Genomic DNA, 21,572 nt, shown 5'->3' with positions numbered 1-21,572 from the left:
TGATTCCTGGTGTAGTTCTGTTTACCCCTAGTTCTGTCTTGTTAATTGTTTTCATTTATTGTTCTCCTGCAAGTCTAATCCACACCTTGTTATGATTCTGGTACATCTGGTCTACCCTGTCTCCCTGGCTGCAGATTAGATGCACCTGGTGGCTGCTGCGGTGTAGTGCAATCTGTAGTGCAACCTTTGTCTTCCCTGATATATATTGACTCTGACAAGCAGACGGTGCCAGATTTTTGAAAGCCGTTGTGTGAGTAGATATCCAGCGTTCCTTCCTGTCTGATCATTGTTCTTGTCCTTGCCTTGCCTTTCGGATTGTTGCCTCTCTGCCTGCTCCCTGTCGGACTATTTGGATTCTGGTTGTCGACCTTGTTTCCTGCATCTGGTTTATGCCTCTGCCTGCCCCTTGCCTGATGCCTCTTGTTCCGATCGTTGACCCTGTTTCTGTCCTTGGATTATTGAGCCAGCCTAGCCCTCAGATTATTCAGTCTGGAGTCACTTCTTACCTGTGCTGTGAAGATCACCGGCTGCCGCCCACTGAAGTTTCCCCTCTGGGTTTCAAGTTCCACTCAAGACAAAAGCAGTGATTCCTGGAAGCTGTGAGGAGTGTTACCTGTGTGATGTTTTCCTGTGGCTGAATAAACCTTTTAAACTTTCAGTACTATGTCTGGCTGAATCTTGGGTCTGCCTTTTTCTGATTCATAGCACACCTGTTCTCTGCCGAGCTGGCTTATGAGGCGTCGCTCACTCCGACGTCGTCTCCAGGATAATCTGCTGCGGGAGTATATCAGGGGTTTTCACCAACCCGCAGAGCTGCTGGACTATTTTGACGCCGATCTCCGGGTCAGAGGGTCCTTCGCCACCGGCCTCCTGGACCTCCCCTCTACCATTGCAATCAGCTTCCTGGACCCCGCCTCGACCTTCGCCCCAGGCCTCGCCCTCATCGTGGTCCTCAGGGTCTGTCTAGATCTCCTGTCTGGACTTTTTTTTTGTTATGTTTCAGAGAAGTCTGAACTCTGAATCCTGTATGGTACTGGTAGCCTTTGTTTCTGATTACTCAAAAGAAGAAGAATTAAAAGTTCTTACCTGAATTTGCCTGGCTCCTGGCATCCCTTTCACTGCATTTTGGTCCGATTAAGCCAAGTCATGACAAGTAGGACCATTTACCCGTGAAAGTAAAGCCCTCGGAAATTGAAATTACCCTGGCAAATTTGTATTGAAATGTGACCTGGGGTTATCCAAAGCCTGGAGCTTTCTACAAGCAATGGAAAAGGGGCTATTACAATTAGGAATGCTTCAGAGCCTAGATTCAAAGCATTTCATGAAGTTTACTCTTGATAATAAAAAAGTTATTTTCACGATCCTGAAGTGTTTTGGTTTAGATTTTTCCTTTTGTGTGTGTATTTTGACTATTTCCTTGCTGTTTACTATGTTCTTTTGGTCTTGCCTTCAGTTCAGTCCCTGTGCTCATGTTGGGACCCCAGCCATGGGTGACAACATTAAAGGACAGTAAGAACTTTTCTGGAACTTTCAAAATAAATCGCATTAAGGAGTAACAGTGGACTTCCATTACATCACTTTTTGAATAAAATCTCCGCATCCCAACAAACAGACCTCTTCCACGCAGGTCCCCAGTGGAACTTGGTGGCAAAACAGACATAACTCTTCACACTGGATCCAAGAGTGTCATATGATCATGTGATCATATGCACTAAGCTAAGTTGGAATGAATTGCTGTTTGTGTATCTGGTATTCAGAATCAGAATCAGCTTTATTGCCAAGTTCCTACATACAAACAAGGAATTTGACCCCTTTGCTCTTTGGTTTTGTTTTTGCATTACAGAATATACATATTTACAATGTACAATATACACATATATAATAAGAAGGTGCATTTGCGACATCAGTATGAGTTTGTTTTGTACTCTATTAAATGTTCAGCAGAGAAACAGCCTGGGGGAAGAAAAAGTCTCTCTGTGTCGGCTGGTTTTAGTGAACAGTGCTCTGCAGAGGCGGCCTGAAGGTAAAACTCTGAACAGTTTATGTGCAGGGTGTGTGGGGTCTGCAGAGATGTTAGCAGCTCTTTTCATGACCTTAGACCTGTATAAGGCCTGGATGGAGGGAAGGTCAGCCCTGATTATTCTCTCTGCAGTCCTGATCATTTGTTGCAGTGTGGACCTGTCCTGTTTTGTGGATGAGCCAAACCATACTGAGATGGATGAAGACAGGACAGATTGAATGATGGCAGTGTAGAAGATGACCAGCAGCTCCTGTGGAAGGTTGAACTTCTTGAGTTGCCTCAGGAAGTACAGTCTCTGCTGGGCCTTCTTTCGAACAGTGTCTATGTGTGAAGACCATCTCAGGTCCTCAGAGATGGTGGTTCCTAAGATCCTGAAGTGGTCCACGGCCGATACAGTGTTGTTGAGGATGGTGAGGGGGGTGTATGGGGGTGTTGTTCTCCGAAAGTCCACCACCATGAGGAATTACAACTGCTGTTGGGGAAAAACAGGGACTTTTATTCATCGGCAGTTTTGTGCTTCACGGAGACGTGGCTGTGTGGATTAATACCGGACTCTGCGCTGCAGCTGGCAGGATTCCAGCTCTACAGAGCGGACAGAGACACGGAACTCTCCGGCAAAGCGAAAGGTGGAGGAATCTGTTTCTACCTCAACAGTGGTTGGTGCAACGACGTGACAGTGATTCAGCAGCACTGTTCTCCAGACTTGGAAGCCTTCATCATAAACTGTAAGCCTTTCTTTTCCCCCCGTGAGTTCGCTTCGTTCATCCTGGTCGGTGTTTACATCCCGCCGCAAGCTAACGTGCAGGTCGCACAGCGCATGCTCGCCGACAATATACTGAGTGTGGAGCGGACCAACCCGGACTCCTTAGTTATCGTCGCTGGTGACTTTAACAAAGGTAATCTCACCCACGAACTCCCCAAATATAGACAGTTTATTAAATGTCTGACCAGAGAGGACAACATTCTGGATCACTGTTACACCACCATCAGAGACGCTTATCACGCCGTCCCACGTGCTGCACTGGGCCAATCCGACCACATCATGGTCCACCTGATTTCTGCATACAGGCAGAAACTAAAGCTCTGCAAACCTGTTGTGAGGACGTCAAGGAAGTGGAGCAGTGAGGCTGTGGAGAATCTCCAGGCGTGTTTAGGCTGTACAGACTGGGATGTGTTCAGGACTACTACCAACAGTCTGGAGGAGTACACAGAGGCTGTGACTTCCTACATCAGCTTCTGTGAGGACAGCTGTGTACCATCATGCACCAGGGTGAGTTACAACAACGACAAACCGTGGTTCACAGCCAAATTCAGAAGGTTAAGACTGGATAAGGAAGAGGCCTTCAGGAGTGGGGACAAAGAGACATACAGAGAGGCGAAGTACAAGTTTGGCAAGGCAGTGAAAGAGGCCAAACGACTGTACTCTGAGAAGCTCCAAAACCAGTTCTCAGCCAACGACTCTGCATCTGTCTGGAAAGGGCTCAGGCAGATCACCAACGACAAGCCGAAAGCCCCCACTCCATCAATGACCGACGCCTCGCCAACGACCTGAACAAGTTCTACTGCCGCTTTGAAAGACAAAGGGACAGTCCTGCAACCATCCCCCACGACACCCCCCAACAGCTGCAGCCACAATCCACCACACCCACCTCCCCAACCTCAAGAGGGGCCTTGGCACCTCCAACCCCCACCCTGAAGTTCCCCCCCACCAGCCCCCTACCCACGCCAGGGATGGCTCTTTCCATCCAGGAGAGGGACGTCAACAAACTCTTCAGGAGACAGAACCCCCGGAAAGCTGCTGGACCGGATTCTGTCTCACCAGCCAGCCTGAAGCACTGCGCTGATCAGCTGTCTCCAGTCTTCACAGACATTTTTAACACCTCACTGGAGACATGTCATGTGCCAACCTGCTTCAAGTCCTCCACCATCGTCCCTGTTCCCAAGAAGCCAAGGACCACAGGACTTAATGACTTCAGACCCGTTGCCCTGACCTCTGTGGTGATGAAGTCCTTTGAGCGCCTTGTGCTCTCACACCTAAAAGACATCACCGACCCCCTCCTGGACCCCCTGCAATTTGCCTACAGAGCTGACAGGTCTGTAGATGATGCAGTCAACTTAGCCCTTCACTTCATCCTCCGGCACCTGGACTCCAGAGGAACCTACGCCAGGATCCTGTTTGTGGATTTCAGCTCTGCCTTCAACACCATCGTCCCAGCTCTGCTTCAGGAGAAGCTCTCCCAACTGAGTGTGACCGACTCCACCTGTAGGAGGATCACTGACATCCTGTCTGACAGGAAGCAGCGCTTCCTGGGAACCATCATCTCCCAGGATCTCAAGTGGGAGCCAAACATCAGCTCCCTCACCAAGAAAGCCCAGCAGAGGATGTTCTTCCTGCGGCAGCTGAAGAAATTCATTGAGTCCATCCTCACCTCCTCCATCATCATCTGGTATGCCGCTGCTACAGCCAAGGATGAGGGCAGGCTGCAGCGTGTCATTCGGTCTGCTGAGAAGGTGATTGGCTGCAGTCTACTGTCGCTCCAGGAACTGTACACCTCCAGGACCCTGAAGTGGGCAGGGAAGATTCTGGCTGATCCCTCCCACCCCGGTCACAGACTCTTTGAGACTCTCCCCTCTGGCAGGAGGCTGCGGTCCATCCGGACCAAAACCTCACGCCACAAGAACAGTTTTTTCCCATCTGCCACCAGCCTGGTTAACAAAGCCCGGAAACCACCCTGACACTCTCCCTTTCCCCCACACCCCCCCTTTTTTGCTGACAGGACACCTGTAACCTGAAACTCTATGCGTTACATTAACGCTCAGCTTGGACTCCTGCTTTACTTGCACTGCCATAATTGCACACTGATCACCTGCACTGTTGTACTGCTCTCGCACCCAATACTGCTCTATATTTACTCTCACTCACTTAAAACTGTGCACATATATTTATATTATATTGTAGATGTATTTATACTGTTTAATTTGTACTGTATTGCACCGACTACACCAAAACAAATTCCTTGTATGTCCAAAAACGTACTTGGCAATAAAGCTTTTCTGATTCGGATTCTGATTCTGACCATTTCCACAGTCTTGAGTGGGTTTAGTTCAAGGTAGTTCTGACCGCACCAGTGGACCAGCCGATCCACCTGCTGTCTGTATGCAGACTCATCACCGTCCTGGATCAATCCAATGACAGTGGTGTCATCTGCAAACTTAAGGAGTTTCACGGACGAGTCCGATGAGGTGCAGTCCTTTGTGTACAGAGAGAAGAGGAGTGGGGATAGAACACACCCCTGGGGGGCACCAGTACTTATTGATCTGGTTCGGGAGAAGATGCTCCCCAGTCTCACCTGCTGCTGTCGGTCCGTCAGGAAGCTGTTGATCCACTGACAGGTGGAGGCTGGGACGTTGAGCTGGGTGAGCTTCTGGTGGAGGATGTCTGGTATGATGGTGTTGAAGGCCAAGCTGAAGTCTACAAACAGAATCCTGGCGTACGTCCCTGGGTGGTCGAGGTGTTACAGGATGAAGTGTAGACCTAAGTTAACAGCATCATATGCTGACCTATTTGCTCGGTAAGCAAACAGCAGGGGCTCCAGCAGAGGGCCTGTGATGTCTTTCAGGTGATTCAACACCAGCCGCTCAAAGGATTTCATGACCACAGACGTCAGGGCTACAGGCCTGTAGTCATTTAATCCTAGCATGGTGGGTTTCTTGGGTAACGGGATGATAGTGGATCGTTTGAAGGAGGAGGGGACCTCACACTTCTCCAGTGACTTGTTGAAGATCCGGGTGAAGATCACAGCGAGTTGATTTGCACAGGCTTTCAGGCATGATGGGGAGCCTGTTTACATCTTCCTCTGAGATCTTTAATGCAGGCAGAGCATCTGAAGGTAGGGGGTTGGTTGCTTTGTGGGAAGAATTTGTTCCTGAGTGGGATGTGGAGGAGATGGTTTGAGGTGTGAATGGCTTCTTGTCATGTCTGCAGTAGAAGCCATTCAGGCGGTTAGCCAGGCGAGGACTCTGTTCAGGAAGGGTGGGGGGGCTCCTGTAGGCAGTCAGGTTTCTCAGACCAGTCCATACAGCCAAAGTGTCACCAGTAGAAAGAACTCAGCTATCTTAGTGCTAGCAGATTAGCTGGTCAGCACATGTGCTCAGTTTATGTGTCCTGTGTTTGTGTTTTTAAAGTTAAGACAAACTTTATTTAAAACACAGAAGATCGGCCATAACGCGCCATCCACGCTTATGCATTGTAACCCTTTTATTAACCCTGGTATTTTAAAGGTGTGTGTTTGATTCTGATGCTAAGCTATCAGCTTCTTTTGTTAGCTTTAACTGCTAACAGTTAAGAACACATGCTTGCCTGCTAGGGAACATTTACCCTTGTTAGTTTCAATCTATTAAATAATAGTTCCCTAACATTATTTTACTAAACTTGATAACCAACATTAAGCCCCATTTCTCCAAAAAGATTTGGGTCTTTTCCAAAATATTTCCTTAAATATTTTACCATGTCCTTAATAATATTTATTTAAATATTATTTTAATAAATAAAGGCAGCTAATGAGACACCGTTGAGAATTAGTCATCCAGAAGGTTTGTTTTATTCAGCAGATCATTCTTTAAAACATTATTTCATTAAAATAATATTTTGTCTGATCTTGCATTGTGATTGGTTGTCTAAACGTTTGCTGATTATTGCCTAAGTTGGTTCCAAGACTAACTTAACTTCATTTCCAGATTCTTCAAGATAATCCTTGGTTCTCAAACATAAACATTGCATGGTAATGTTGCATCACTCTTTTGGTCATGATTTCCAATCATCTTTAATCAACTTGTTTATATTGTACATAGCCCATTAGTCTTCCATATTCTTTAATTCTGCTTCGTAATTTAGTTGGATTGTTTTAGCATAGTAAAGAGTTTGTTGATTGAAATATGTTTGACTTTGAGTTGACTTATTTTTGTTAATAAATTCTTGTATTTTAAGAAATTGTGTGAATTCATTCTCTGTGTACAGAGTTTTGCTGTTCAATAATGCCAGAGCTTTCAATTTTGTCCTAACACCACCACCTTATTGAGCTGGTATTCACAGGACAATCCTTAACAGACCAAAATATTATTTAATAAAATATTAAAGTACTGATATTAAATATTAAATAATATATTCATAACCACAACACTCATTAGTGTTTGATGTTTTTTGTATTAGTTAATTATTTTCTTTTAGTGCTCTTTATACATCTATATATTTTCCTGTTAGATTTTTGTTTGAAACTTCCCATGGTTTCTTTGTATTTCTGTTCATATCTGTTCTAGTTCATTAGTCTCCCTCCTTCAGTTGCTCTGCCATCACTGCCTCAGCCGCTACTCCTTTCCTCTGATTAGCTGTTTTGGTTCATTGGTCATCTTCCATCCTTGCCTTAGTATATTAACTCACTTTGATTGTTCTCTGCTGGATTTTTCTGTTCAGGCATGGAATCAGAGAGCCATTTTATCTGCCTGCTCATGCTCCTGGTTTTGTTCTCTGTATGCAAGATCAATATGTAAGTTCTGCTTATTTTATTATTAAAGTACCCAGCTTTACTTCAGTCTGTCTCTGCAATTGCATCCATCACTAAACTGAACCATGACATTTCTTCACATTGATATTTTCTGAGATCCTCCTATTTTAACAGATGTTATGGTTATGATGGATACCTTAATTAATTTTAAAAGGCTTAAATTAAATGCAATTCATATACAGTAAATTGCGCATAGTTTTATGGGATTGTTTTGTGTGGATCTTTGATAAGCAGAGTGCCCATTTAAAAGAGTATGTGTGCATGTGTTTGTTGGGGGAGTTTTGACCTTGAAGCTCGGAAAACCTGCTGATGAGGAACATTACAGGTGAGGACGGCCCAGCTCCTTAGATACATGAGACCAATCAATTTCAACACATTAAAGGCAGGAAGGCATGGAGAGAAAAAGGCTCCCATCCTAATGAAAAGAAAAGACACACATCCCCCACACACACCATCATAAAAAAGGCATTATACTTAGAGATTAATGGTTTCACTTCATTATTGTTATAGTAGCAAGGTGACATCTTCTAAAATCAGCTAAAAATATATACTCAGGCCATGCATTGAAGTGTAATAGAGAAGTTTTTAGAGGGTCATATTACTTTAAACAGGGTCACAGAGATCAGTCAGCACCCATCACACTATTAGCTCCTGGGGTTAAGGTGGGTTAAAAACAACCGTTCTGACTTACCAGATCATTCCTTGGTTGTAAATCAAGTGTAGGACATTTTCAGCTATTTTAAATTCTCCATATTCAGGCTGCAAAAAACACATCAAAAGGTTATTTATGTCATTGTCAGTGTTTCTGTAAACTTTCAAAATTAAACATATCAAAGCTTCAATATACTTAGGAGATAATTTAAATAAACTACTGTATGTTAATAATATCCATTAGTCACACTCCTTTCATCAAGATTTTTTCATCAAGCTGGAGTGAATCCATCTTGATGAAACTTCTGAAACTTTTTTTACTGGTTCCACCAGCTATTTTGGTTGATCTATAGAAAAGGTAATCAAACATGGGAGACAATGAAATGGGAGCCACCTACACTTAAGCTAAAACCCATTTGTTGCAGTGGTGGCTGGTAGAGTTTTTTTCCGGTGGGCGGGCTATAATTATAGTTCAAAAATTTTTAGGTAACCCTTTCTTTAACAGTTCACTAACTACCATGTAATTACCTAGTAAAAACATACTACGTTACGGTGTATTGTTGTGTAATGAAAACTAATTTTACTGGGTTATTACAATCAAATTACTATTTAACCATTTCTAAATTATCCACTATTTACCAATGGATTACGCAATAAATTACAGTAAGTGCAGCTGTTAAAAATTTAAGCGAAAAGGAAAAGCTTTGACTTCTTAAATTGTAAAAGGTTATTACCATGTAACTCAAGCAGTGTTGTAGGATGTTTTATGTATTTATTTTTGTCTTGGTATGTCTTAATATGGTGAAACTGTACTGTAAAAGAAAGCCTGCATTTGTTCTTGGGTTTAAACAATTATTACCATGGAATTCACTTTTGATTGTACTATGTTTTTATTTACCCTGTTCATAAACTAGCAGCAATAATGACATGGATATTACAAAGTAAAACAAATATTACCTAGTAAGTAACGGGTTACTGTAATGTAAAAGAAAGCCAGTCTTTTTTCTTAGATTTTAAACAATTATTACCATGCAATTCACACTGGGTTGTACTTTGTTTGTATTTACCATTTTCATGAACTAACACAATTTATGAAACAAGACCTTAAAGAAAATTGTCATCAATGTATATATTTAATAATGATGGCAGGTACAGTTTTCTATTTAGTTTACTTTTTTACACTGGCTTTAGCACAAACAGAACAGATGGGACTTGAAATAAATTGTTCATTTACCTGTCATATATAGATAAATAAAAAATTAAATACCAAATCAATTTAAAAAAGGTTAATAGATGTCTTTGAAAGCTATCTCTAATATTCTGTAATACGGAATTTTAAACAAGAACCTTAACACAAAGTTACAACTGTATTACCATCACTTGTGGAATATGCACTTAATTGGTAGTAACTCTTTTTTTTAAGTGTTTGATTTTTTTCCTCAAGAGGTCTTTCATCATCAGCGAATGTCGGGAGTGGTCCAAAGTTTTCGTAATTATGACTTCAGCAATGACAGCAGTCAGGGCTAAGGCTCATGCTCCTAGTACTGTGCACAACATCCTGTTGATTGTGGACTACGAAACAAAACACACAAAAAAACAGAAAATCATCACACAATTTGAAAAGCACATAAACAATCTTACCAAGTAATCTCATCTCTGAAAAACACAAGTAACTGATAAATTCCCTTGCATATTGTCTCATTAGTTAAAAAATTTACCTCTGGATTTACTTGTAGTCGTAAAATGCTAAATTATTCACACTGCAAATGTTGCTTATTGAAAACTCGTTATTTGCTCAAAAATAAGATACCTAACAACTTGACAATAGAAGTGCCAATCACAAAGTATTACATATAATGTAACTAAAAGTCATGTCTGAAAGAAACAGTAAGAAATCCAAAAAAAACCTGATACAAAAGCTGAGACAGAGCATCCTACAGCTACTGGATTTAGTGTTGTGTGTCACAATTTTTACAGTCACATGCAGAGACACTCAGAGAACTTGTTAAATAAAGAAGTTTATTAAAAACTTGGTCAAGCACAACAGAAGCGGCGAATCTAATCTCCTGTCACTGAAAGAACACAAAGAGAAATGATTAGTGGCTGAACCTCAGAACATGACCCAACTGAAGCATTCTCTTAATGGACACTCTGGGTTAACCGCCAGGGAGAAGATAAGAGTCAGGAAAGAAGCCCCGCTTGCCAGGTTCAGTCCAATTCCAGGAAATAGAGCGGGTTGGTTTGGACAGGCTTCAATTGAGAAACGTGAAAAACAGGGTGAACACGGAGACTGGGAGGCAGAAGGAGGCGAACAGAGGCAGGATCAACAAGAGAATCAACCACGTAGGGCCCGATGAACTTGGGAGAAAGCTTCCTGGACAGGGACTTAAGCGGGATGTCCCGTGCGGCGAGCCAAACCTTCTGACCAGGGAGGTAACTAGGAGCGGGTAGACGTCGACGGTCTGCGTAGCGCTTGTTTTGGGCTGCTATCCGGTGAAGCGCCCGGCTGGCGGCGTTCCATACCCGCCTACATCTCCGGATGTGGTGTCGTACAGTAGGAACAGTGATGTCCTTTTCCTCCAATGGGAACAACGGGGCTGGTATCCCAAGGAGACTTCGAAAGGGGAATAGCCGGTGGCTGAAGAGACGTGGGAGTTGTGAGCGTATTCGATCCACCCCAAGTGGTCGCTCCATTCAGCGGGACAGGTGGACGTTACGCACCGCTCCTGGTTGAGGCGCTCCACCTGGCCATTAGACTGGGGTTGATGACCAGAGGTTAGCGCCGCCTTCGCCCCCAAGGCATCACAGAAATGTCTCCAGGCACGGGAAGTAAACTGAGGCCCCCTGTCGGACAAAAGGTCACTGGGGATGCCATGCAGGCGGAAAACATGTTTGACCATCAATCTAGCTGTTTGGAGGGCCGATGGCAGCTTTCTGAGAGGAACCAGGTGGCAGGCCTTGGAGAACCGGTCGATAATGGTCATAATTACGGTCATCCCTTGAGAACGTGGTAGGCCCGTGACGAAGTCCAAAGCCACATGGGACCAGGGTCGGCCGGGGATGCTGAGAGGCTGGAGCAAACCTGCGGAAGGTCGATTTGAGGACTTGCTTCTAGCGCATGTGGCACAGGCATTCACATACTCCCTAACGTCTCTGTGAAGCGACGGCCACCAATAACATCTGGAAATTGCGGCGATGGTCCTACTGACACCAGGGTGGGCGGAGAACTTGGCCGAATGGAACCAGCCAATCAATCTGGATCGCACTGAAGCTGGAACGTAGGTCCTTCCAGGGGGTCCAGAGCCTGGCCCAGGATCATCAGGGAGGGCTCGCCACACCAGGTCCTCTATCTCCCAGGTTAACAAGCTCACTGTACAACTTGGCGGCAGGATCAACTTGGCCTTTTTTCTGAATCTTCGGGTCCGAATTGGCGGGACAGAGCGTCAGGTTTGAGGTTCTTGGATCCTGGTCTAAAAGAAATAGAGAGATTAAATCGGGAAAAGAAAAGTGACCAACGTGATTGACGTGCATTGAGATGCTTAGCTGACTGGAAGTACGACAAATTTTTATGGTCTGTCCAGACCCTCGGCACCCTCCAGCCAATGCCTCCACTCCTCTAGGGCCAACTTAATGGCCAGCAGCTCCCTGTCTCCAACCTGATAGTTCCGTTCAGCAGGGGTCAGCCGACGGGAGAAAAAGGCGCAGGGGTGAAGTCTTCCATCCCGGTCTGAGAGCTGGAAGAGAACTGCTCCCACCCATCCGAGGCGTCTACCTCCAGTGTAAACTGCCTTGTAGAGTCAGGATGAATCAGAACCGGCGCCTGGGAGAACAGCCTCTTCAGTCGGGTGAAGGCGGTCTCGGCCTCCGGTCCCCAGCTGAATGTCATCTTGGTGGAAGTTAGCGCAGTTAATGGGGCCGCCATCTGGCTGTAATTTCTAATAAATCTTCAGTAGAAGTAGGCGAACCCCAAGAACTGCTGCAACTTCCTCCGGGAGTCAGGTACTGGCCAGTCCATTACTGCTCGAACCTTCCCTGGGTCAGCACGAACCTGTACCTCCTCCAACACGAACCCCAGGAAGCTGACGGTCGACTGATGGAAGTCGCACTTCTCCACTGTTCTCGATGAGGCGCTGTAGGACCTGTCTAACATGGCGGCGGTGTTCCTCGAGACTTCTGGAAAAAATCAAAATGTCGTCCAGGTATACAAGTATAAAAATATTCAAAAAATCTCTCAACACGTCGTTGACGAGTGCTTGAAAAACTGCTGGGGCATTACTTAGGTCAAAAGACATAACTAGATATTCAAAATGTCCCAGGGGAGTCTTGAATGCCGTCTTCCACTGATCTCCCTGGCGGATTCTGACTAAGTGGTAGGCATTTCTGAGGTCCACCTTAGAGAAAACAACAGCGCCATGTGTAGGCTCAAACGCAGAAGCTAACAAAGTAAGAGGATATTTATTCTTTACTGTAATTGCATTCAAACCCCTGTAGTCTATACAGGGGCGTGAACCTCCGTCCTTTTTCCCCACGAAAAAGAACCTCGCCCCTAAAGGAGATGAAGAAGGACGGATAATCCCCGCGACTAAAGACTCCGCAATATATTTTTCCATTACTCTTCTCTCTGGCCCAGAGATGCTTTAGAGCCGACTGGAGGGCAAAGGAGCACCTGGGAGGAGGTTAATGGCGCAGTCGTACGGTCGATGAGGCGGCAGAGACAGAGCCCGAGATTTACTAAAAATCATTTTGAGGTCGTGATACTCGGAGGGGACCCTGGTTAAATATGGGAGTTCCTCCTCTTCATCTTCCTCACCAGGGGTGGTAGTTCAGACGGCTGACTGCAAACATGAACTGAGACAACCCTCAGACCAAGCCTCTACCCGCAAATCCACCCAATTAATATGGGGTTATGACGCTGGAGCCAGGGGAAACCGAGTACTAACGTACTCTGAGCAATGGGAAAAACATAAAAAGAGACCTGTTCTCGGTGATTACCAGACAAAACAAGCTCAAGTGGCTGTGTCTGATGGGTAATCTCATGTAGTGATAACCCATCCAAGGCTAAAACCCAACGGGGCTGGGCCAACTTCTCTGTGGCAATTTGTTTCTTGGAAACAAATTCATAATCAATCAAGTTCAAATTGCAGCCAGAGTCAACTAGGGCAGATAAAACCTCAGCGTGATGATTCAAAAATAAGGTAGCCGGTAACGTGAATTGAGGGGGTTGAGGGACCTGACCTTTTGGCCGGACAGGACAAGCGAAAATGAAATGGCTGGAGGCACCACAATAAAAACATTGGTTAGCCTCCCGGCGTCGTCGTTGCTCTCCAGGCGAGAGACTGGCTCTCCCTACCTGCATGGGCTCGGTCTTGGGGTGGCTGACTTGAGGCTCCAATGACACTGGTAACGGGGATGAGGAAAACGGGGAAGACCGCCCCACTGCCCTCTCGGAGCGATCCCTCCTCCTCTCCCGTAGGCGAGAATCAATGCAGACAGCCAAATCAATGTACTTATCTAACCCCTCTGGTTTCTCTAAGAGGGCTAACTCATCCTTAATGGGCTCGTCCAGAGACTGAAAAAACGCAGCCTTTAACGCGCTTGCGTTCCAGCCTGAGGACGCAGCCAATGTACGGAAATCAATAGAAAAATCAGCTAAAGAACGATTCCGCTGTTTTAACACCCACAACCTGTGGGCAGTACAGGACTGATCTGAAGCTACATCAAAAGTCTGTTTAAACTCCTTAATGAAAACCTCATAAGACACACCGAAACTACAGGTCCTTCTCAAAATATTAGCATATTGTGATTAAGTTCATTATTTTCCATAATGTCATGATGAAAATTTAACATTCATATATTTGAGATTCATTGCACACTAACTGAAATATTTCAGGTCTTTTATTGTCTTAATACGGATGACTTTGGCATACAGCTCATGAAAACCCAAAATTCCTATCTCACAAAATTAGCATATCATTAAAAGGGTCTCTAAACGAGCTATGAACCTAATCATCTGAATCAACGAGTTAACTCTAAACACCTGCAAAAGATTCCTGAGGCCTTTAAAACTCCCAGCCTGGTTCATCACTCAAAACCCCAATCATGGGTAAGACTGCCGACCTGACTGCTGTCCAGAAGGCCACTATTGACACCCTCAAGCAAGAGGGTAAGACACAGAAAGACATTTCTGAACGAATAGGCTGTTCCCAGAGTGCTGTATCAAGGCACCTCAGTGGGAAGTCTGTGGGAAGGAAAAAGTGTGGCAGAAAACGCTGCACAACGAGAAGAGGTGACCGGACCCTGAGGAAGATTGTGGAGAAGGGCCGATCCCAGACCTTGGGGGACCTGCAGAAGCAGTGGACTGAGTCTGGAGTAGAAACATCCAGAGCCACCGTGCACAGGCGTGTGCAGGAAATGGGCTACAGGTGCCGCATTCCCCAGGTCAAGCCACTTTTGAACCAGAAACAGCGGCAGAAGCGCCTGACCTGGGCTACAGAGAAGCAGCACTGGACTGTTGCTCAGTGGTCCAAAGTACTTTTTTCAGATGAAAGCAAATTCTGCATGTCATTCGGAAATCAAGGTGCCAGAGTCTGGAGGAAGACTGGGGAGAAGGAAATGCCAAAATGCCAGAATTCCAGTGTCAAGTACCCACAGTCAGTGATGGTCTGGGGTGCCTTGTCAGCTGCTGGTGTTGGTCCACTGTGTTTTATCAAGGGCAGGGTCAATGCAGCTAGCTATCAGGAGATTTTGGAGCACTTCATGCTTCCATCTGCTGAAAAGCTTTATGGAGATGAAGATTTCATTTTTCAGCACGACCTGGCACCTGCTCACAGTGCCAAAACCACTGGTAAATGGTTTACTGACCATGGTATCACTGTGCTTAATTGGCCTGCCAACTCTTCTGACCTGAACCCCATAGAGAATCTGTGGAATATTGTGAAGAGAACGTTGAGAGACTCAAGACCCAACACTCTGGATGAGCTAAAGGCCGCTATCGAAGCATCCTGGGCCTCCATAAGACCTCAGCAGTGCCAAAGGCTGATTGCCTCCATGCCACGCCGCATTGAAGCAGTCATTTCTGCAAAAGGATTCCCGACCAAGTATTGAGTGCATAACTGTACATGATTATTTGAAGGTTGACGTTTTTTGTATTAAAAACACTTTTCTTTTATTGGTCGGATGAAATATGCTAATTTTGTGAGATAGGAATTTTGGGTTTTCATGAGCTGTATGCCACAATCATCCGTATTAAGACAATAAAAGACCTGAAATATTTCAGTTAGTGTGCAATGAATCTAAAATATATGAATGTTAAATTTTCATCATTACATTATGGAAAATAATTAACTTTATCACAATATGCTAATATTTTGAGAAGGACCTGTAGTGCAGTTGGAAAATCGTGCCTCCACCCACCGGAGCACTCTCCCGGTTAACAAACCCAAGACATGTGAGATCTTACCCTCATCGTGAGAAAACGCTCGGGGTGACCGGTTAAACACCAAATTACACTGGAGTAAAAATCCGCGGCATCCGCCCACATCTCCGGAGAACTTCTCATGGTGAAGAGAAGTAACCTCTCGGAAAGGTGGCTGATGTTGAACCTCCAGGGGCTCTGCAGCGCCCCCAATGGGTGCGGCGGACTGGGGACTACAAGCACCTCGAAACAACGATGCCAAATGCTCTAGCTGCTGGTTTGTTTGCAGCTGCCGGTCTAGAAGTGTTTGGACAGTGGAACAGTGTGCATAAATCTGCTGACTATGTTCAGCTAAAGTTCTCTGAAGGGTCTCCGCTGGGTTAGGCTGGCCTGAGCGTTCTGTCATGATTTTTACAGCAGATGACTCCAGATCCTGACAGTTGTGAGCAATTTCATTTACTATAAATTAACATTAAGGCCTATTTGATTTACCAAAAACTTGGAACTGTAAACTGAAATACTGAAAGAGTTAAATTATGTTTTCTGATTATGATTCAGAAATGGCAAAACTGATCATGGCAACTCACAAACAAATCTGGATTCTTTAAAACATATGGGTGACACCAGGTATATTTAAAAATTATTAATTCCCCAAATTACCCCTTTTTCTAAATGCAACTGGTTTTACCTTTCGCTTCTTTCTCTATTTTTGTCCTCACAATTTCAGTGGAGGAGTCTGACATACTCTATACTTTGGCATAACTGAAGATATTCAACATTAGAAATTTGGAACTCCTTCAGGTAGCACGATTGGTTTTCCACTAATTTCAATTAAGCAAACAGTTGTGACAGAAAAAGACCATATATATTCTGTAAGCAGTCAATAATCCTGAAACACACATTTACTGCATAGATAGGTTTGAAGATGGCAGCGCGCATGGACGCAGCGGATCGTAGCTCTCGAGCAAAACAGTGCTTTTTAGTGTTTTTGCTAGTTCTTTCTTTTCTTCTCTGCTCAACCTGCCGTGCACTGACCACCTACAGCTGACAGGATCTTTTCCGTATCGGATTACGGTGTGAACAGCCCACATCTGAAAACTTTACAAACACACGCAACCTACCACCAGAGTTAGCCTGGGCTCCCCATGGGCACTCATCCCCGCGGACAGGAGGAGGAGGCGGTGAAGGGAGAGGAAGCAAAAGCGTGGATGCCGGGCTGGGATCCTCGTCCAACTGCGGAAGCGACCACACCGACTGTCACTGCCCAGCGTTTTCCTCTCCAACGCCAGATCCCTCGCAAACAAGATGGATGAGATGAAGCTCCAGCTGGAAGCAAATAGGCGCGTTCGGGACTGTTTCATCCTGCTGATCACGGAGACCTGGCTTCATTCATCCATTCGAGACATGGCTATTGAGATAGCACGCCGCACAGCATACCGGCACGACAGGAGCCACGACTCCGGTAAGACCTGGGGAGGAGGACTATGTATTTACATAAAGAACAGCTGATGCACAAACACGTCCACCATTGATAGGCACTGCTCCACTGACTTGGAGTACATCACGGTCAGATGCAGGCCTGTTTACCTTCCCTGTAAGTTTACCGTTGTCTTGGTAACTGCTGTGTACATACCACCGGATGCTAACGCTAGCTCGGCCCTTAGCCACCTCCACAATGAGCTCAGTTGGCAACAGAATAAACACCATGCTGAACTGAAAGTAGTGCTCCCAAAATTCCACCAGCACATTAAATGTGCCACCAGGGGAACCAGGACTCTGGACAAGGCCTACTCGAACATTAAGCATGGTTACAGGGCCACCCAGCTGCCCCACCTCGGAGCCTCCAACCACATGTCCCTGCTCCGCTCCTGATTCTGGCCTACACACCGCTGAGGAAGCGTTCACCCCCCACAACCCGGACTGTGACCACTTGGCCCAATGGTGCCTCTCTGCAGCTGCAGGACTGCTTTGAAAGCACAGACTGGGACGTTTTCAGCCACTGGGACCTGGAGGTGTTTACCTCAGTGGTGCTTGGCTACATCCACCACTGTGTCAACACTGTCACAGTGGAGAAGTGCATCTGGGTGTTTCCTAACCAGAAACATTGGATTAACAAGGATATCAAGGCACTGCCGAGGGAAGAAAACAGCACCTTCAGGTCTGGAGATGGGAAGCGTTACAGCTGTGCTTGTGCTGCGCTGAAGAGAGGCATCAGAGGGGCCAAGCCCGACTACAGGCAGAGGATCGAGGCCGACTTCAGCAGCAATAACAGCAGACAGGTGTGGCAGGGACTCCAGCACCTGACCAATTACAGATCCAGCAACACCACCATGATCTTGGGGGACGCTTCACTGGCGGAGGTGCTTAACCACTTCTTCGCCCGCTTCGAGGTTGAACCACCAGCGGGGGCCACACTGCAGTCCACACCCCTCGACAACCAGACCTTCATTGTGGAGACACAGGAGGTGAGGAGAGTCTTGAGGGCAATGAACCCGCGCAAAGCTGCTGGACCCGACGGGGCGACTGGGAGGGTGTTGAGGGACTGCGCAGACCAGCTGGCAGGGATCTTCACCGCCATCTTTAACCAGTCCCTCTCCCAGTGCTCCATCCCACCCTGCCTGAAGTCCTTCACCATCGTCCCTCTGCCTAAACAGACTAACATCACCAGCCTGAATGACTACCGGCCAGTAGCACTCACGCCCATTGTCATGAAATGCTTCGAGAATCTGGTACGGGGTCATATCACTTCACACCTGCCTCCCACACTCGACTCCCACCAGTTTGCCTACAGGGCCAACCGGTCCACGGAGGATGCCATCGCCACCGCTCTGCACACCATGCTGACCCACGTGGAGCAGCAAGGGACCTACTGCTCTTCCTGGACTTAGCTCGCCGTTCAACACCATCATCCCGAGCCGGCTGGTGAGCAAACTGGGACACTTGGGTCTCTCCAACAGCACCTGTAGTTGGATTATGGACTTTCTGACAGACCGCTCCCAGAGGGTGAAAGTAGGACACCACCTGTCCTCTCCACTGAGGACCAGCATGTGCTCTCCACAGGGCTGTGTGCTGAGCCCCCTGCTCTACACCCTCTACACCCACGACTGCACCCCCACCCACCCGAGCAACACCATCATCAAGTTCGCGGACGACACCATGGTGGTAGGGCTCATCTCAGGAGGGGATGAGACGGCTTACAGGGAAGAGGTGGAGCATCTGTCAGCATGGTGCATGGACAATAACCTGACTCTGAACACCTCCAAGTCAAAGGAGCTCATCGTTGACTTTCGGAGGTGTAAACAGGACACACAGCCTATCACCATCAATGGGGACAGGGTGGAGATGGTGCCGGACTTCAGGTTCCTGGGCACCCACATCAGCGAGGATCTGACATGGACAACTAACTCTACGGCGATCCTGAAGAAGGCGCAGCAGAGATTGTACTTCCTGAGGATTCTCAGGAAGAACAACCTGCGACCAGAGCTGCTGTTGTCCTTCTACCGCTCCTCTGTGGAGTCGGTGCTGAGCTGTGGCATCTCGCTGTGGTTCTCCAGCTGCACTGCAGCAGAGAGGAAGCAGCTCCAACGGGTCATCAACATCGCCCAGAGACTGACTGGCTGCCCTCTCCCCTCCATGGAGGAGATTTACTCCACCCACTGCCTCAGGACAGCCCGCAGCATCATCAGGGACTCCTCACACCCCAGTCACCATCTTTTTCAACTGCTCCCCTCTCAGAGGCGTTTCAGGGCAATAAGGACAAAAACAAACAGACTGAAAAAAAGCTTTTTTCCTAGAGCTGTTGTTGCCCTGAACGCCTCATGTACACTGTAACAACTGTTACTATCAATAACGACATAAACAGTAAATACATTCCGTACAATTTCTTCAACACTAGTGCAATATGCTACCTCATGTGCAATACTGGAACAACCTGTCAATATTCTTGTATATATTTTTTCCACCTGCACAGTCCTTCTTATAACTTTTTTTTTATAACTTTTTATAACTTTATAACTTTTTAATATTTATTTTTCTTCAATTTGCACTACTTGCCTGCACTGTTTTGTTCTGTTTTGTTTTGAAAATTTCATTGCACCTATGTGGAGCAATGACAAATAAAGAATTCTATTCTATTCTATTCTATTCTATTCTAGATCTTTGAAAGGAAGATCAAACATTTGATTTGAACAGTACACTAATGAGAAATTAATACTACACTTCAAGTGACTACCCTCTGAGGAACATCTCTTCTGTGGCAATAATGCAACTGGAGAGACAAAGGAAAATAAAAATCGGAAGAAGAGGTGATTTGTGGCAATAGATAAAAGCAAATTCAGGCACAAAAAAAGGTAACGTTTTCTTCAATATGTCATTAGTACAGCTTTATTTATGGTTGTTTATTGTGTTTTGCTTGTAAATATTACATAAAATGGCTGACATAAAAATTGGAAACCACAAATCCTGTGGTGTTGCAGGTTTGCCATGCATCACTTGAACCCTATAGGGCTATTAAGACACATCTTCTACAAAGATTGTGGTGTCTTTTGACTTTAACCATCAATTTTGTGGAGCAATTTTCTCACTTGTTTGCTGCGTTCCTTACGTAGCTTATGCTGAAACTTAAATATAACTTTTTATGTTTATCTTCCAAAAATGGCCTTCTTCTTGCTTGTTTCCATAAAGGTCAGATTTGTGGAGAGCACAAATTTGTCCTGTAGACAGATCCTGATCCCTGACTTCCAGATATTTATTGCTCCTCCAGAGATGGCATGGTTCTTTCGGCAGCAGCTATTATTAATGCTTTCCTTGCCCCCCTTGCTGGTTAGTTTATGTGGAAGCTAATGTCTTGGTAGATTCCCAGTTTTGCCAAACTCATTCCTGTCATGGAGTGGGTTTAGGTCGGACCAGGTTGCAGGGAGATACTCGGGAGCCATGAGGTACGTTTTTGAGTCCAATAACGCAAAAGAACCCAATATGGAAAAAACTAGAGTTCAAAGCATGAACAAAAAACAGGCCACAAGCGCAGATCATAAGTCCAAACTAAACAAAGATCTGGAACTCTGCAACGACCAGGCAGTGACCTGGACAACCAGTGGGGGCCGAGCAGAGTAGAGGAACCTAGGTCAGGAGGTCGGCCGAGCAGAGTAGAGGACCCTAGGTCAGGAGGTCGTCTGAGCAGAGTAGAGGACCCTTGGTCAGGAGGTCGGCCGAGCCGAGTAGAAGACCCTCGAAGCAGGAGTCTGGGAGACCGGCATCTGGGAGGTCAGCCGAGCCAAGTAGAGGACCCCCGGGACGGTATAAGAGGCTTGGGACCAAGCAGGAACTCAGGAGGCTTGGGAGTCTGATGGCCTGGAGTCTGGTTGAGAGTCAGGCTTGGAGTCAGAAGACTTGGAGTCTGGATTTAAGTCAAATGTCTTAGAGTTATTGGAACCTTGATAGCGGGCTGAGGCTCTGAAGACTTGACAACATACTGGGGCCTGGAGGCTCGACTAGAGGCGATTCTTCCCCGAACACGTCTTGAAACTCGGAAACCTGGATGTGAGGCAGTTCATCCTTGAACCCCTCTACTGGCTCAGTAATCTTGACAGCCGGCCGGGGCTCTGAAAGCTTGACAGCCGGCTGAGATCCAGTCCTGGGAAGCGGTACAGAAACTGCTGGAGTCCTGAGAAGCGGTACAGAAACCGCTGGAGTCTAGAAGAACAGCAGATGGCTCCAAAGATGCCGCAGGAGAACCCTGAGAAGCTGCAGGTGAACACTGAGAGGCTGCACGTGAACCCTGAGAAGCTGCAGGTGGGCCATGTAGATCTGCTGAGGAGCCATGAAGATCTGCTGAGACAGACGCTGGCACTGCAGTTGTGATTAATGAGGCTGGTGGAACTCCAGCGGAGACATGAGCTGGAGCGTCGAATAACCCTTCCCTTAGAAA

General features: G+C 46.1%; 1 protein-coding gene across 1 annotated transcript in view; it reads right to left on the bottom strand.

Moving 5' to 3' along the window:
• The window catches only part of LOC124866730 (transmembrane channel-like protein 3), a 146,244-nt gene that overhangs the window by 33,268 nt on the left and 91,404 nt on the right, over positions 1–21,572 (bottom strand). The window contains exons 17-18 of the mRNA XM_047362652.1: positions 8,273–8,340; positions 7,868–7,996 (exon numbers count right to left, since the gene is read on the bottom strand). Of these exons, the coding sequence (XP_047218608.1) occupies positions 7,868–7,996; positions 8,273–8,340 (197 nt within the window). The remainder of the gene's footprint in view (positions 1–7,867; positions 7,997–8,272; positions 8,341–21,572) is intronic.

Source organism: Girardinichthys multiradiatus, chromosome 4 (assembly GCF_021462225.1).
Source record: "Girardinichthys multiradiatus isolate DD_20200921_A chromosome 4, DD_fGirMul_XY1, whole genome shotgun sequence".
NCBI lineage: Eukaryota > Metazoa > Chordata > Actinopteri > Cyprinodontiformes > Goodeidae > Girardinichthys > Girardinichthys multiradiatus.
This window is presented reverse-complemented; position numbering and strand designations above follow the sequence as displayed.